Source organism: Oryzias latipes, chromosome 6, assembly GCF_002234675.1.
Source record: "Oryzias latipes chromosome 6, ASM223467v1".
NCBI lineage: Eukaryota > Metazoa > Chordata > Actinopteri > Beloniformes > Adrianichthyidae > Oryzias > Oryzias latipes.
Window position 1 is genome coordinate 7,075,760 of NC_019864.2, and position 17,804 is coordinate 7,093,563.

A 17,804-nucleotide genomic window follows, 5' to 3' on the forward strand; every position below is an offset into this window, starting at 1 on the left:
ATTGTCATACTCAGAATTGAGTATTTTCCTGGACCATGGTATAAACATAATTATTATGAAAACTTCCACAGCTGCACTGGAATGGAAGACGATTCTCTTTTAAATGCAAATCCTGTTTCAGAAACTTGGCATCGAGAGAACGTCTGATGCAGACCTGGAAGGATATCCTTATTTCACAAAATGAGCACGGACAAAAAATGATTAAAAAAAAAGAAAACTGTCAAAGTCTTCTGACAACTGTATTGCCCCCTTGACATGTGGCGTCCACATCACAGGACATCACATTGTGGGTTCTATTACCACTGTAGTTAACTCTGGTTACATGGGGCCCTGTGACTATGAAATAAAAAAAGCATATCAAACAAGAGCTCGGGTCTCAAGAAGTTAACCAGCACCAAGGCTCGTCTGCAAATGAATCAAATCAAAAACCCACTTTCTGGCTGACTAAATTGCTCTCTCTGACCAAGTTTGAAGGCTCGTGTCAGGCATTAAACACAGAGGGAATATTGCTCTTTTGGTTCATTCCTGAGATCAGAGATTCCTATTTCCTTAAAAAAAAAAAAGTCTAAAGGATGAAGCAACCCAGTGTGAAAGCATCCTCACTCCTTAGACAGGATAAATGGAGCCAAAGGCCACTGATTTATACCCCAACTTTAAGGTGACCGGGACAAACTGTATAGCAGCATGAAAAAAAATTAGTTTTGGAGGGTTGTTTTATTGAAAACATCTTTTTTATGTCCTAAATCTTTTACCTCTGTCAGGTTGTGTTGGCATGTTGGAGCCGGTTTAGCTCGTGCTGGTTTGCAGCACCTTCCATCCTTGAAACCAGGGTTCGAATCTGGGCTGCTCCCTGTTCCCTTCTCTACTTCTGTGCCGGTCCCAAGCCTGGTTGCTTTGAGAAGGTTGCGTCAGGAAGGGCATCCGGCGTAAAACATTGCCAAGTTTACCATGTGACTTGTTCGCTGTGGCGACCCCTGATGGGAAAAGAGGAAGAAGAAGGTTGTGTTGGCATGTTGTGACAGCTAAGCTGAGGCTAGAAAGACCTGATGTTTTTCAAAGCAAAGGGCGTTTAACTGTTTACATTTTATCCTGCTAGGTGTCTGCAGTATGGAAGCATTTGAGTAGCATTAGTAAAAATAAAAGTCAATACTAGAAATGCTTTTTCATTTTCAAAAGGATGCAGCATTTGTTGATTTAAAATTAAAAAGAAAAAGCAATCCGCCAAACCGCTTTTTCTTTTTATTCTTTTGTCACTTAATTAAAATGATAAAGAAAATGGTATTTGACATTTCATTTTCAAAAAGTTCTCTGGTAAATGTGCAGCAAAATTCAATTACAAATATCTAATTTGAAAATTAAAATGGATTAACAGCTTGATTTTGAAAAGGAAAAAGTTTTTCTGGTATTGACTTTTATTTTTAATTATGCTACGCAAATGCTTCCATACTGCAGAGCTTCAACACACGGGAAGGGAAGGCAAGGCTGGAACCAAACCTGCGTTTTTCTGATGAGAGGCTGACTGCCACCTCTTCACCACGGGTGTGGAAGAACTATGACAGGAAATATCACAGTTCACATCAGTTCTTCTCCACTTTCATTTTTAGACCGAACGTTTCCCCTCTTCTTCTTCTTCTTCCTTCTGGTGGGAGCAGAGGGTTAGATGTTTGTCAGAGTTGAAATATTATATGTCATATGTTCTTTTTCATTTTTGACATTTACCCGCAAGCAAATCCTTTTTGGTTTAGCCAACTGCACAATAATGTTTGCTGAATTTTAAATGTTTGAAAATCATCACATTAGGTTATGACTTTAAAAATAAAATGGTTTCAGTTGTATATTCTCAATAGCATTTTTTAGACTATTCAAATTGTGTAATTACACTTATCGTACTTGCTGAAGTTACTCAATGCTAACATACCAGCCTGCATTTTACTGTGTTTTGGTGCCATCCTTAACATTCACTTGTAACAGAAGGCTCAGTAGCCCTCTGCTCCAGTTCTGTCTCCTCCCAGTTCCACCTCAACACCCATGCTCATTCTCCCTGCCAACTGCTGGCGGATTTCTTTTTCTCAGCCTCAATTCCCAGCATGCCTGCAGCCTTCCACTGTGAGTGCTGGGCAGTGTGAGCGCAGAAACGCACTGTAAGCACGAGGGCTGATGGCACTTGGATGCACGCTGTCATCTCTGTGAATGTGTTGTGCTGAAGATGAGGCATACGCTGACAGCTCCATTGTCCAGGCTGCGTCTACCTCAGTTGCGTGATTATAAATAACAGGAAAAGAGCAAAGGGTTGGAGAAGCATGTCAGAACTCTGTTATTGTTTGCAACCCCAGAGGCAACCTTTGAGGATCCCTGCCTTTTTCCATCGCAACAGATGTTTTCCCTGCAGCATATGGTTCACATACCTTTGTTCTGCTATATAGCTGGAAGTGAACAAGAAAGATGAGGCATATGGCAGAAAAATATCAAAGATTCATTTAATGTTGATTTTCTTTTTTGCAGTTTTCAGAGCTGTTCTATCGTTAATTCAACGACATATTTAAAAAAAATTAACTAATTTAATCCAATCTTCAGAAAAGTGATATGTAAAATGTTTAATGCTGAAATTGTCACTTTTGTTTTAAACCTTTTGATGGCTTCATTAATAGCTGATTGACTTCTAGCAATCAATTTAGATGGCAGATACTTGTAGTATCTTCGATAAAGTTATTGGAATTTATTAACTAAAAAAACAGTTTCAGGCTAACTCAGAAATTCTAGAAGGACCTGAAAAATCAAAAAATCAATAAAAATAATGTATGGAATACATTATTAATAATGTATTAATGTAATAATGTAATACATTCGTTGTTTTACCATTTATCTTAAAATATGTGTTTGCAATTCTGTTTTATTTTTTATAACTGATCATCTGACCACTGTTTAAAGTTTTTTTTGGAACTGCTTGAATTTGATATTTGTACAAATCAAACTTCTGTTCTCCATTTCTGTACTTGATGTAATCTGGGGGTACCAAATGTTGCAGTTCCACCAAAGACCACTGGAGGCAGGTTGCTATACGCCAGAATATGTAATTGACTCCCATAGTAAAAAGTCAGATTTTTAAACCAACAATATACGTTTAGTGTTAAAGTCCCACCATGATCTATTGTATAAGTGTTCCCAGTGATCTTTTAATTTAATTTGACAGTTTTTAGCAAAAATAAAACAACTTGTGTTGTTTTCTAGGACATAGTTTCTGCAGAGCGGCAGGGGTTCATCAGAAACTCGACACCGAGTTGTGTGTGTGTGTGTGGGGGGGGGAGTGGGGGACTGTTGCTGCAGAATTAAGCCCCCGCTGATATCCCATCATCCCTTGGTTACAAACTCTCCCACTAGCTCAGAGCCCCTCACATCCCCAACCCAACATTAGCGGTGCAACAAAAATGGGATCAGTTATGGAGCTATCTAGTGGTACGGTTTTGATCCAGATTCCAGCTCAGACGAGGAAAATAAAGACGTACATTGATCTACTTGTCAACAAGTGGATGTATCAGAATAGAGCAGAACTGGGAGACTTTGAACCCTGCCATTGCGCAACAGTAGCTGAGTCCAAAAGGGATTCAAGGAGACGTAATAGCTAAGCTCCAAACCCTAAAGTGAACATCTCTCAAGTCAAATTTTGGTTATAAATGACACAAGAAGCGGAGCACTGGACTGATCTCAAGTGAATAGCTTATGGAGGTTCATTTAAATAGTCACCTCCCTGATTTTTGTAAAGCTGCTTTGAAGGCCTGGATGCAACAGCCACAAAGATGAAAGTTGGAGGTTTTCAGGCGCTGATTTGTCATTGCCTCATTCGCAAAATCATTCTGATCTTCTGAGCCAAGTCATGTCGACCATCTGCTTTGGCTTTCTGAAGGTGTGAAAGCATTACGAATATGTTGACAGCCAAAGGCAAGACGAAGAGTTTTTGTCGTTTCTTTTTGCCATGGGACCTTAACTGTGAGAGAATTCTGTCTGCACACACAAAAGCTGTTTGGGACAGCTGTCTGTGTAGAGTTCATCTCGATTTTTAAACCTATTCACAGACGTGTATGAAGGTTCAGACTTCGATGCACAATATTGAATACACAATCTGGTCAGGGGAGCTTAGGAATGAGCGCACAAAGTACAGTATACTTCCTCAACCAAATGTGATTCGCGTGGCAGGCGCATCGCGTTTAAATGTTAATGTCCCGCTCAGAGTGGATCTTTCAGTCAATGTACAGATTTTCTGCAGTGCAAATTGAGTGTGTGGTGCAGGGTTTTTCCAGGCGACAAGGCAACACGGTCTTAGTGAAAATTCTGATGTGTACCAAATCACACTAGTTCAATATCTGTACTTTGCAGAAAATTTGGGATCGTGTCAACCAATCAGTAACTCAGCTTTGGCCCGTGACATTCTGTTGATGTAATTAGCTTGTGGAGCCAAAATCAATGTTGAGGAGATCGTGATTGTTTTCAGCCAGAGCTTTATACATTTCTATATGTATATATTTTTTTTTCATTGAGACATTAGTATTCTTTTTATTATTGTAATTTTTTACCTCCTTGGACTAAAGCGGGGCAGCATGTTGTCAAACTGGGTCACAGAGAGACAGAAGTACCGCTGAAAGCGCCCGTCATTCAGATGTGGCTCCAACAGTTAATGGTTAATCTTACCGTACCGGTAGAGTCTCGGAATGATCTCATGAACCCAAACATGGAGACATGATCACAGATGCTTTTGTAAAGTTCTTCAAAATAAATAAACTTGATATCTTAATATTATTCCATGCATTTTCAATGAGATCAGTTCTTCCATGTTACGATGACCCCCAAAACTTTTGACTACTTCCACATGCAGCAGGAGAGACAGGTTATGACCACATTTTTTGAAAAGTGTCCAGCAGCAAATTCTAAACAGAGACAGAGAACCCAAATTTGATGCATGAATTGTGTACCATGTGAAAGTGGCATTAGCCCTCTTCCCTTTTGAAACTGACACCTCTGTTGTTGTTAGCTCACAGGGAACGGAACAACCTAAAGTCATTTATGATGTGGCATATGATTTTACTTCTTTTTCCAGTTTAGCTTAAAATGAACTCCAAGTGCATTTATATGTTTCTGTTTATCTGTAATGTATGTACACTTTCTGCCCCTGCTGCTTTGTTGACCCTTGTGCTATCTTAGATGACCCCACCCTTAAGGCCCGTACACACCGGGACGAATTTCGCCCGCGATATTCGCCGATGTTTAACGCCTCGTGACTAAACAAAGGGCACCAATGTGAGTGTGCACACCGACGCGAAAAAACGCCACGCGTCAAAGCGTCACTTTTTAAAAAACGCCTCGGGTTCGTTTTTTTGGTTTGACGCGCCGCGTCGAAAACTATACGACCAATGAGAATGGCGCTTTTGCACACGTGTCTGGAGCTTCTGAAGTTACAGTAAAACACAACTTGGGGGCGCTCAAACACAAAACTGCCTTGCTGAGCACACATACCAGCGAAGAAGATAGACGCCATCTAGCATCTACACTGCCGTGAAGAAATAATGACGGACATTCTAAAATATCCCCGAACCAAGCACCAGTTGGAGCTACTGGTGCTTGAAATATTCATGTTTTCTTTGTATGATTCTGACAAGCGCGTAAATACTTGCTCTCTTCCTCTGAGTGAAAAGCGACTTTAAGAAGCGTAAAGTTGCGCAGCGCCACCTTGTGTACAGGAGTATTTCTGTTTTACATTAAGCGCCATCTAATGTCAGGGAATGAAATTGCATGTTCACTCGGCTCATCATCAGCGAAAATCGCCTGGGTGTGAACACAAAAAACGTGGCGAAAAACGCTGGCGAATAACGCCTGGCGAATATTAGTCCCGGTGTGTACGGGCCTTTACTTTGACGCGTTCTCCCTACCATGACAAAGGTGGATAAAGGTGGAAAGATTTCATGTAATCCATGGACACCAGTGAAGATCACAAATCATTGAAGAAAAAAGGTTTAGAGGACTGTCTAGTGGGTCTAGATGACCCAACTCCCAATATTAAAGTGCCTAGGATAGCACAAGGGTTAATCTGTATCCTGGCTGTCTGACACACTAAACCAACCACCGCCTTGTTTGGCCTGAATGACAACCAAAATTGTAGTGAAAAAAAGAAAGGGGGGATAAGACATCTTGGAAAGACGAAGAAAAATAAGAAAAAGGCCCCTCTTCAATTTCCTTTAGTCCACAGTGACTGCTCAGGTTATCATTATGTGACAGACAGTATCAAATCACCAAAACTGACAGTTTGAATAAAGAAAAAATGTTCCTTTTAATATTGTCTAAACAATAATTGAAGCCTTAAGTCAAACGGCAGCTTTCAACTGCTTGTTTCAGTCTCTGAGTAACTTTTGGCAACAGGACAAAAATGAAAGAAGGACATCTCTGGGAATGTTGCTGTAGGCTGTTTCTGCTTCACATTGGTGAAGATGGGACGGTTAACCTCATGTGACAAGTGAATAAATATGTAGAGCATTATAATTAATGTTTTTCTCTGCAACTCATGGCCATGCTTTTCATGTTTCCCCCATGTAGGATTTCTTGGGCCAGGCTTTCTGTACATTGGGTGAAATAGTTGGGTCCCTGGGAAGTCGCTTGGAAAAACCTTTGATGTAAGTAGCACAACACAGCATGTACCAACCAACAAGCAAATACACTCCCAAAAAAATGTCCTCTGCTATTTCAAGCACAATCTCCTAATTGAAAAGGCTTGTATTGCAATACTCAAAGAGCTGTTTTCATTAGGGGCTCAAAAAGCTCTTTGGACTCATCTCGAGCGCTTACATCCTGTTTTACAGACATTGTGAAATGAAAATCAACGTCATTTTTTTTTTTACATCACTTGCAACTGTTTGTCTTTGATGTCAAGCAAAACAGGGGCGTAAAAAATGGGCCAAGATCTTGATGAAAGCGTTCCCAGTCTCCATCAGCAAAATGAGATGAATAGATAAACAGCGACGGGCCTAATGAAACGCTGTAAACATGGTGTGATGGTAAACAGCGTGTAGTCATGAGGGACAGTTCCCAGGGCGAGGTCGGTGGTGAGCTCCCAGCGTGTTTCCTGGAGAAGCATAAACTGAGCCGGTGCCTAAAGAAATAATCAGAGACATTTTGAAATAATTAAATGTCTGATTTTTGTCTCGGTTGCTGATTAGTGCTACAAAATCGTGATTAAAACTGTAGATGGTTCATGGCAAATGTCCCACTGGGAGCTCAGCGAGACGTTTGATTTAGCTCTGGAAAATCCTGCGGTGCACTGACTTGTCATATAAAGTCCATCTGAGAAAACATCCAGAACCCTCTTTTGGATGAAATTGACTAAAAGATATTACAAAGTCTTTTCTGTAAACATGAAACTGGTTTGCAGTTTACTTTTTTGCAATCCTCAAGCAGGAAATGCTTCTGAACGTTTTTTGTGGCGGTGGGAAATTGCATTCGATTTAACTTTGATCTTTATTCTTTGTAAATATATGTATTAGCAAGCATTACTATTTTTTCACAGCCTATATATACTAGTTTGCAACAACTAAAGGGCTGAAGCAAAATTTATATTGTATTTTCAAGACTATAGGGCGCACTGGAACATATAGAAATAACTGGTCCATTTTCAATCTTATGTTATATTTAAGGCGCACTAAACTATAAGGCAGGGGTGTCAAACTCATTATCACCGAGGGCCACATCAGCATAGTGGTTGTCCTCAAAGCGCCAGATATAACTTATACATGGAACTAAATGTAATAAATGTGACTACTCCTTAATATTAAATAACTTATTTTTTACTTTATTTATATGTTTGCTTGTTACTCTAGCATAAATCCTGTTAAATTGTGTCAGCTTATTAAAACCCACATAACTCCAGTAATGACGGATCAAACTGTACAAGTGAATAAAGAAAAATAACATCAAACTGAGCTAGAAAGAACATGTATTATAGTGTAACATTTTACAAAAAAGGCTGCGCACAGCCGTGCATCCAACTGATGGTTTAATTGATGAAAACAATTTGTCTGCACAAACACACATAAGACCTGCAAACATTGAATAATTACAACAGCTACACATAAATAATATGTAATAGACTAAAAAAAAAATATTTTAAGAAATTAAAAACTTGGTAACACTTTATATTAAGATTCCTTAACAAGCTCTGTTAACACATTAACAAGCATTATAAATGAATTTATAGGGTGTTAGTAAGACATTTATTAGTACAATAAGTCTAATAAGGTTTATTAAATTACTTAGTTAACACATTTACAAGCATTATTATTAGGATGTTTTTAAGATGCTAATGATGTATTTACTGATATTATAGGTGCTTAACAAATGTGTCAGTGTTAATAAGCTTAATAAGATTTATTAACAACCTTTGTTAACAAATTAAGAAGTATTATTATTGTTTGGGGTTCTAGTAAGATATTTATTAGCATTATAGACGCCTGACACGAGCCTAAGTGTTCATAAGCTTAATAAGTTTTATTAACTTAACAAATTAATAGGCTTTATTAATGTGTCAGATGCTAGTACGATATTTATTAGCATTATAGATGTCTTGCAAATACCTGAAAGTGTTAATAAGATTTATTAACATCTAAAGTCAGACCATTGTCTTCTAAATCCATATTACTAAACTGCTTATAAGCTTTACAAATGTATTAATTAACTTTGTTAATAGTTTATTAATTGTTTTGCAGCACCTCATCTAAAGTGTGGACGTTTTTTAGCACAAACCACCACAAAGCATAAAGATTGTAAAAAGAACTTTATGACATTAAAACAGACTAAACATACACAAATCGTTCTGTAAAAGATATATAATAATTTAATTCAAACAAATAATGTAAAAAAAAAACCATATATACTGGTTTTGGATGACTAGCATCATAGCTAATAAGGATAAAGTATTAGCATGATCTATCCTGAGTGAAACATTCATTGCAAATCCCATCACCAGGAGACAGTTCTCTGCATTCTATGTCAACTGCATTCAACCACTGTTGCCTTGCTTCAAAGTCCACAAGAAAGTTGCACAAGCCAGTCATTTTTGAAGACCGAAGACAATAAACCTACAGGAGCCATGCTTTTTACTATCTTTATGCTTTGTGGTGGTTTGTGCTAAAAAACGTCCACACTTTAGATGAGGTGCTGCAAAACAATTAATAAACTATTAACAAAGTTAATTAATACATTTGTAAAGCTTATAAGCAGTTTAGTAATATGGATTTAGAAGACAATGGTCTGACTTTAGATGTTAATAAATCTTATTAACACTTTCAGGTATTTGCAAGACATCTATAATGCTAATAAATATCTTACTAGCATCTGACACATTAATAAAACCTATTCATTTGTTAAGTTAGTTAATAAAACTTATTAAGCTTATGAACACTTAGGCTCGTGTCAGGCGTCTATAATACTAATAAATATCTTACTAGAACCCCAAACAATAATAATACTTCTTAATTTGTTAACAAAGGTTGTTCATAAATCTTATTAAGCTTATTAACACTGACACATTTGTTAGGCACCTATAATATCAGTAAATACATCATTAGCATCTTAAAAACATCCTAATAATAATGCTTGTAAATGTGTTAACTAAGTAATTTAATAAACCTTATTAGACTTATTGTACTAATAAATGTCTTACTAACACCCTATAAATTCATTTATAATGCTTGTTAATGTGTTAACAGAGCTTGTTAAGGAATCTTAATATAAAGTGTTACCAAAAACTTTAATGTTCTTGCGGGCCACATAAAATGACATGATGGGCCACATTTGGCCTCCGGGCCTTGAGTTTGACAGATTTCTTTTGTCTCGCTTAATTCGCCTTATAGCACATGTGTCAGTCAATCTATGACTGTATTCACAGTAACTAACTCCTAACTACTAAAAAACTATTTAGTGCAGCACTTTGTAGTGCCCTGAATCGTAAGAACAATTCAGACACCATGCTCACTACTTTTTTTTTTTCAAACGGCGAATATGATGTCATCAATTTCACTAGGTTAAAATCAAATTGATATTAGCATTTTGAGAAGATTATTTATGAGTCCACTGGCTTCTGAAGATAAAAACGTTGGTTTAAAAAAACAACAACATTTAAATACATTTTTTTGGTAAAAAATGTTCCGACGCTATGCATTGTGGTCTATATCCGCCGCTCTAATTAGCATTGATGTGCACTGGTTTGTCGCAGAGACTACTGGGAAATTTCCAGGGCACTTGATTTTGGATTTGTAGATTCGGACAGCACTACAAAATGACGAATGCACTATGTAGTGCACTTTTAGTAAGTAGTGAAGGAATTCGGACACAACCTAGAACTTGTTTGTAACACGCTATGCATTAGCAGTGTCAGCCACATTAGCTGCGTTAACATATTTACAACACCTGTTAATCCCAACCTTGCAACTCTTTACTAAAAAACATCCAACACTGCTACACGTTAGCCATGTTAGCTACGTTTGCATATTCAAACTAACAGCCAACTGGACATTTTGACCGAGCGCTGTCAAAATATCCAAATATCTTTGACATCAGTAAACAAAACCAGAATGAATCCATATATAAGGCGCTCTGGATTATGACGGACATTGTTGTTTTTTTTGAAAAAAAAAATATGGTTTTAAGTGCACCTTTACAGTGCAGAAAATATGGTGAAAAATTATATTTCATGCACCTCAATCTAAATAATTTCTTTTTCAGTTTGACCATATAGATTTTTATAAATATATGTACAGTACAGACCAAAGGTTTGGACACACCTTCCCATTCATTTGAATGAGAAGGTGTGTCCAAACTTTTGGTCTGTACTGTAAATCTTGTCACAGCCTGATTTGTTTTGCTGTTACACTTTTAAGTAGGTCTCAATCTGTTGTTTTAAGTTGATCTTTTTTCAATTGTGTAAACCTTAACACTGTCATTCCTTTCAGCAGCAAATTGAACGTCCTTCTCTTTTTTAAAAACTCTATATGTAAATGAGAACTGGACTGAGGGAGTGTGACATCAGCCATAGAACAGGACTTACCCAATGAAGTCAATTCAGTCGCCATTTTATGCGATAAGGATTCCACAGTCTTGGAGCTAGACAACGGCAGCAAGCATTGATTGGTCCGAGTCGGTCAAAATCGATTCCATGGCAACCACTTTCACCAATCAGGAGTGAGCTTGTTGGAAGTCCACACCCCTTCCAACTGACTGAGCAGACCTGTCTAACTGCTGCCTGCCCAGCACTCACCTTGCTTTTACTGATCTGGACCTGAGCACAAATGCCAATGTTTAGCTTTGTTATGCTGTGTGTATGTGTGTTTGTGGGGGTGGGGGTGAGGGTGTGTGTGTTTAAATGAAAGTCAATATCAATGAGTGCATGCCCCTTTTTGGTTCTGCTGAAGAACCGTGCACAAGAAATATGATGTAAGAATGTGTCTCCGTCTCATAGTTATGTAATCACCCCTGCCTGCAGCCATTCACTGTTATTACAGATCTGTGTCTATTTCTGTAACATAGTGCTTGAGATTGTGCACGAGAGAATTATTTATTTATTCACTTTTTTTGTGTTTTGTGTGTTTATTTTTTTTTTCTTTTTGGAACACACTCATACATAGGAAAGCACACCAAGTTTAACTTTCTGTCTCATACTTTGTGCAGCATTGATTATTTCTAAATGTCCAATGCAGGAAGAGCACAGGCCAGACAGAACAGGAAAATTCATTCCTTCATAAAAGTAAAAGTCTCATATGCAATGTATATCATTTTATAGCAAAAATGCATTCACAAATTCACATTAATCAGTGATTACCCCAGTTTGTCTTCAAGTTTCATACTTTTTATATTCACCAGGCTTCAAACCTAATCAAGAGGAGCCATAATTATGGACCATGATAACTATTTAATTTGCTCATTGGATAGTGCATCAATTTTACAGTTTGTAATATTACAACAAATGAAAGTAATCATAGTAAAATGTTGCATAAAATGAGCATTATAAAGAATAAAACTGTCACTTTTTAATCAGCGAAATTAGAAAAATAATTTTCTAATGGGGAAATGGGAATACATAAAAATGTCAAACCTCTGAAATTGTTGTAATAAGGGATTAGATAATAGTCTTTTTGATGAACGTCACCAGAAACAACAATTTTTCCTTAACATTTAGGAACAAATCCCATTTACAGGTCACAAGGAAACATCTGAGCCAAGTGTTTTCTGTTTACTAAACAACTGTTGTCATCATTATGAGACAGATAGATCTCCTCTTCAAGCATTTTATTTATTTATTGTTATCCTGATATGTTCTGCTGTCTGAATGTTTTTACCACGACACACCACTATTTGATAAATTACATTTTCTCTTATAAAAGAAAACTCCTACTCGTTGCCATAACCAGGAGTTATTACCAATTTATTTTAAATCCACCAAATGATGGAATAACTCATCACTACAGAAGTAGCTGCCACCTTTTGTGAAGATTTGTGAAAATCCAATTATAGTAAATTTTGGATGTACAGAGGGACAAACAAGTATTTGTCAGTCACCAGTTCTCCAAGTTGTCTAACTTAAGAAGATGAGAGCCGTCTGTAATTTTTGTTTTTAGGAACAATTCTACTGTGAGAGACAACATGTAAAAAAGTAAGTATTTCATCACTAGTGGAAGTTCACCTCAATATTTTGTAATGTAACCCTGGTTAACATTACAAAAACATTCCCTCAAGCTCCCCAGGTTCAAGCACTGTAGCTGCTATTTTGGTCCATTCCTCCATGCAGATCTTCTCAACAACAGGGTTGTTTTGGGATTTTGGCTGGAAACACACGCTTTTGTACTCCCCCCGCAGATTCTCAATTGGATTGAACTCCAGAGACTGGATCGACCACTCCAGAACCTTGAAATGTTTTTAACATAGCCAATCCTTTGTTGCCTGAGCAAATTGTTTTGGGTAATTGCCATGGTGGAAGATCCAGCCTCAGTGTTCTTACTGATGAAAAAGATCTCTCCATACATGGCCCCATTCATCCTTTCCTTAATACGGATAATCCCGTCCCCTTTGCAGAAAAGCAGTCCCAAACCATGATGTTTCCACCTCCATGCTTCACAGTGGGTATGGTGTTTATGAGATGCAACTCAACAATCTTCTTCCCCCATTTTTGTTTCATCTGACCATGTGGCATTCTCCCAATCCTTGACTAGGTCATCCAGATGATTTCTGGAGAACTGTAACTGGGTCTGGACATGTTCTGGTTTAACTAGAGGGACCTTCTGTGCGCTGCATGTCATAATGTGTTACTTTAGTAACCTGTGGTCATTCATCTTATTGACCAGTTCCCTCATTGTTTGGGCTATTCCTTACCGTTCTCAAGATCATTTGTGCACCAGGTGAGGTCTTGCATGGAGCTCCAGGTGGAGGGAGATTGACCTTTAATTTCTTTTCATTTTCTAATAAAAGTTAGTGACTACTAAATTGCTCCAGAGTGACTCTTAGTATAACTTACTTACATTATTTTTTGGTTCCAGTGTCTGTTCCTTCAAAAAAGGATTATGGACACAAGTCCTGATGAAAAATGCACATTTGTGGCATTACATTTTCATTCTTACTACTTTTAAGCTCCCTGGTGTCTTTTTTCCTCCATGCCTTTTTTCAGCGCCTCCATCCATCTGCCTCCTTTCTAAGCTTTCTTTTTTTTAAAGCAAATTATTTTCAGTGACTGCACTTTTTTCCTTCAAACGAATACATCTTTGTGGATCAGATTGGCTGGGCTTGGGAGGAAAACTACAAAGCAGGGTTTTCTTTAACAGCACTGTTTTGTAGCATTTAGATGTGTCTGCTTTTTGTGTCAGAGAAGAGTGTTTAGCCAAAGGAAATTAGCTCTAGCCTTCTGTGTTCTGAGTCCTGCATGGTCTGTGGCTTCGTTTGCTCTATTTTTAGCAGCCAGTCTGCCGTGCTTCGTTTTTTTTGGATTAATATTACGCAGCACATGCTCAGGATACAAACAACATTAAATGTCAATGGATGTTGTCACACTACTGACGTTGTTTGCTAGGAGTTTTAATGTTTTATTCTTAAATTCTTAAAAGGATAGTACAGAAAAAAGCTGAAATTGCATTATTAAATTGCAAATGGAATTGTTAATTGAAAATTACTTTGAATTATAGGTTTAAAAGAACGTCAATAAGTAACTAAAAGAGAAGTGAAGAGAATTACTTTACAGATGTGTTAGGCTATCAAATAAGTAGCTTTTGGGAATGGTTTTAACAAATCCCAGTTTATTTTATATAATAGGTGCTTAAATAACCAAATTTCATCTTTAATGTAAGGAATAATAATCCAATGAAATCATCTTTTGATCTATTGTAAAATTGTTCCCAATGTTTTTTTTAATTATGATTATGCCATTTTTAGCCACATTTTTTAGGACATAGTTTCTGCAGAGTGGCAGGAGTAGAAATTTACTTCTAAGATGTGGGCGGGACCGTTGGTGCAGAGCAACCCACCTGAATGCAGCAGAGTAAGGAGCTTGTGGCCCGCTCATTGTATTTCCTACGTCACAAATATAAACGTTCCAAAATGACATTTTTCATCTGCTCCTGATTCACAACGATCTGAATAAAGAAATATGCAGAAATGCAAATTTGAGCCTTATTCTCTTTGATACATGTCCTCCATTATAAAAAAAAATGCCACAAAAACATGTTAAAAACATCAATTTTATTGGAGTTGGTCTTTTAAATGTGAATTTACTTTATATAAAACCCATCAAGTTGTTAACCTGTGATAACATCAAAACACTGTTCAAAGTTTAAACAGGTTGAAAAACATCAGAGCAAATTAATTTCTCTGTGACAGACTGGCGACCTGTCCAGGGTGTCCCCTGCCTTTGCCCACAAGGGATAGGCTCCAGCAGCCCCGTGACCCTGAAAGGGACAAAACTGAAGAAGATGACAGAATGAATGAATGAAGTAATTTCTGATAGATAAAAGCTGCAAAGTTCCCAGTGGGAACCCCTGTCTACAGAGCCCTCCAGGGGCCAGTGGTTAAAAAAAAATCTGATAAAGCGTGCGCATGGATTAGTAAACCGTGCCCACGGATAAATCAATTGTGCTCTTACTGTTGCGCAATGGTGCGGGTGCATGTCTCTAAGCAGAGCATCCTCCGTTGCTTGCACACTGTAACAAAGCATCCTCCCCTGCCTGCAAACAGAAGCTAGGAGTCCAGCTGCTCTGCTCAGAGACATGCACAGGCAATGTGCATGCGTGCTCGATTGCGCAACAGTACAAGCGCAATTGATTAATCCGTACGCACGGTTTATCAGTTTTTTTCTTTTTAACCACTGGCACCTGGAGGGCTCAGTACCTGCCAGAATCACATGAACATAAGGTGGACTACAGTGTATATAAAAGAAAAAAAATAGTGAGAAGACAATTAATACAGGTTCAATGTTTGGAAAATATAATGCAACAAATAATTCCCTGCGTCCTTGTGTAGAAGACAGATGGTAACGAGTTCTTCACCAATGAGCTTCAGACAGCTGTAAAACATAGACTTACATGCTGGCTGTTTTTATTTAAGTCCTTGTTTTTTCAAATATCCTCAAGGGACGTTTTGTGTGGGACTTTTCTTTTTTACAATAATCAGCTGAAATCTGATTTTTCTTGTTTTTTCTGTGTTGAAGAGCAAACATGTAGCTATAGATGCTGTTCGACTTTATGATTTTTAAACCATTTTTATTTGCTAGATGTAAAAACTAGATGTAAACTACTATTTAAGTTAAAACTTAAACAGTGTTAGTTTGGAAATCCTTTTGACTTTAACTTTAGGTTGAAGGAAACAAAGGGATAAAATAACTCAAAATTTTGAACTGATCAATGCTGCGATGGTCCCGCAGCTGTCATCTTTAGAGCGGCCTATATCATGCTATTCTTAATCTTTTCACAGTAAACTATATCCATATGTATGATCCTTTATTACCTTTGGCACACTGAAGAATGTATTTTTTTTATGAAATATTTGTTATTTTCACACCTTATTATTCCAATCCGGAAGTAAATTGACTCAATCTCTGAGCCTCCGCCTTTTGCTCCTACTGCGTGCCACCTATTTCATGACATCATCCTAGAGTCGGCCTCTGCAGTGTGTCTGCGTATCGCCCACAAAAGCGAACAACATCCAAACTTTTGGAAAGATGGATGTGCATATTGTGTAAAGGCAAAAGCGTTTTTGCCGATCACGGCTAACTTGGAGAAAGTGGGCGTGTCTTTTATGCTGGGAGCGGTGCTGACAGCACAAACTTTTGGAAGGGGCTGTTCCTGACTCTTGAAGTCACAATGTGAGAACCTGCTCGTTTTGGGTGGGTTGTAAGGGGCTGGTGCTCAGAGAGCAGGTTTTTAGGGGAATACTTAGAAATGCGTGAGTGGATCAAAATACTACTTTAGGTGATGAGTTAACATTTTCATTCACATACATACAAAAAATTGATTTTCCATGATATTAGCCCTTTAATTGAAACTAAGTTATCTCAAACAAGTAAAGCATGCGGAGCCAACATCTTTTTCAAATAAACTGAGTATTTTCAACTTAGAAGAGCTGTTGTTTTCCAAAACTAAAATATAGGTCATTGTTGTGTTTTTCTCTCCTTCATTGTCGCCTTTGTAGTGGAATCCCTGGAAAGAAATGCGGCACCATCATAGTGAGAGCGGAGGAACTCAGCAACTGTAGGGTAAGAGTCGCGCTCCTTCTTTACAAAAGGGGGTCTCATTTCAGACTTTTCTGTTCACTAAATCCTCCTCTCTGTCAGATATTCGCCATACATTTTATCAACAGCATAACATCCAACACAGTTTCACTGGTAATGCTTTCTTTTATGGTACTTAAAGTGTATATAAGGGATAATTACTTTTATTGAACCTACTGGGTATTTATGTGGCATTATTTGCTTCATATTTATGTGTTACATACTAGGTATTAATGTTGTACTCTATATTTTTTAAGTGGTACTTTCTGAGTATCTTTGTGTAACCACATGTAAGGACAGGGTATATACAAATACAGTACCTTAAGTTTACGTGTTAACTTATTTGTCTTTCATAGTATTTATACCAAGATAGTAGGCAAACAGAAAATACCTTAAAAATACCGTGAACAAGTAACCAGAATTTATTTTCTACTAACATATTCTACTAAACTTACTATGTATAAACTATAAACTATATGTAAAAGCGTAGGTATTTACATAATAATATGTGGTACTTTACACAAAAGCACTCAGTAGTTACCATGTAAAAACCAGTGGGTAGAACATAAATACTCTGTAGGTACCACATAGTTATGAACCAAATACTACCACACAACCTAGAGCAACAACAGTACCATGTGAATACCACTTAAATACACCATGGTAATGTTAGTACCATACTGTAAAAGAAAGTGTTTTGTCCTCACACAGGGAGGGTTTTTCTCTTTGTAAAAGTGAAACCGCCATTTCCAAATGACCCTTTGGAAGGAAATCTCCAGCTCAAATTTCTTAGCTTTCTGGGTTTTTAATTATTGTTTTTTAACAGCTTTTCTGCAGCTTTTGGTAATGTGAGGTTTAGGGATTTTTTCCCCTGTGTGTCAACCCTGCAGGCAAACATGTTTTATTCATGTTTTCTAACCTGACAGCGGACTGACTTTCTGCTCAGGAAAGGGCTTGAAACAGTTCAAATGTTTTTGTTTGAATCCATGCTGCTGCTGTCATCAGGTTTATTAAATATCTGCGCCTT

The 17,804-nt window shown here is 37.6% G+C and overlaps 1 protein-coding gene across 2 annotated transcripts in view; it reads left to right on the top strand.

Moving 5' to 3' along the window:
- The window catches only part of LOC101173626 (copine-8), a 138,296-nt gene that overhangs the window by 64,843 nt on the left and 55,649 nt on the right, over window positions 1–17,804 (top strand). For both annotated transcript variants that reach the window (XM_023955578.1, XM_023955579.1), the window contains exons 6-7: window positions 6,580–6,656; window positions 16,699–16,762. In XM_023955578.1, coding sequence (XP_023811346.1) covers window positions 6,580–6,656; window positions 16,699–16,762 — 141 coding nt within the window. The remainder of the gene's footprint in view (window positions 1–6,579; window positions 6,657–16,698; window positions 16,763–17,804) is intronic.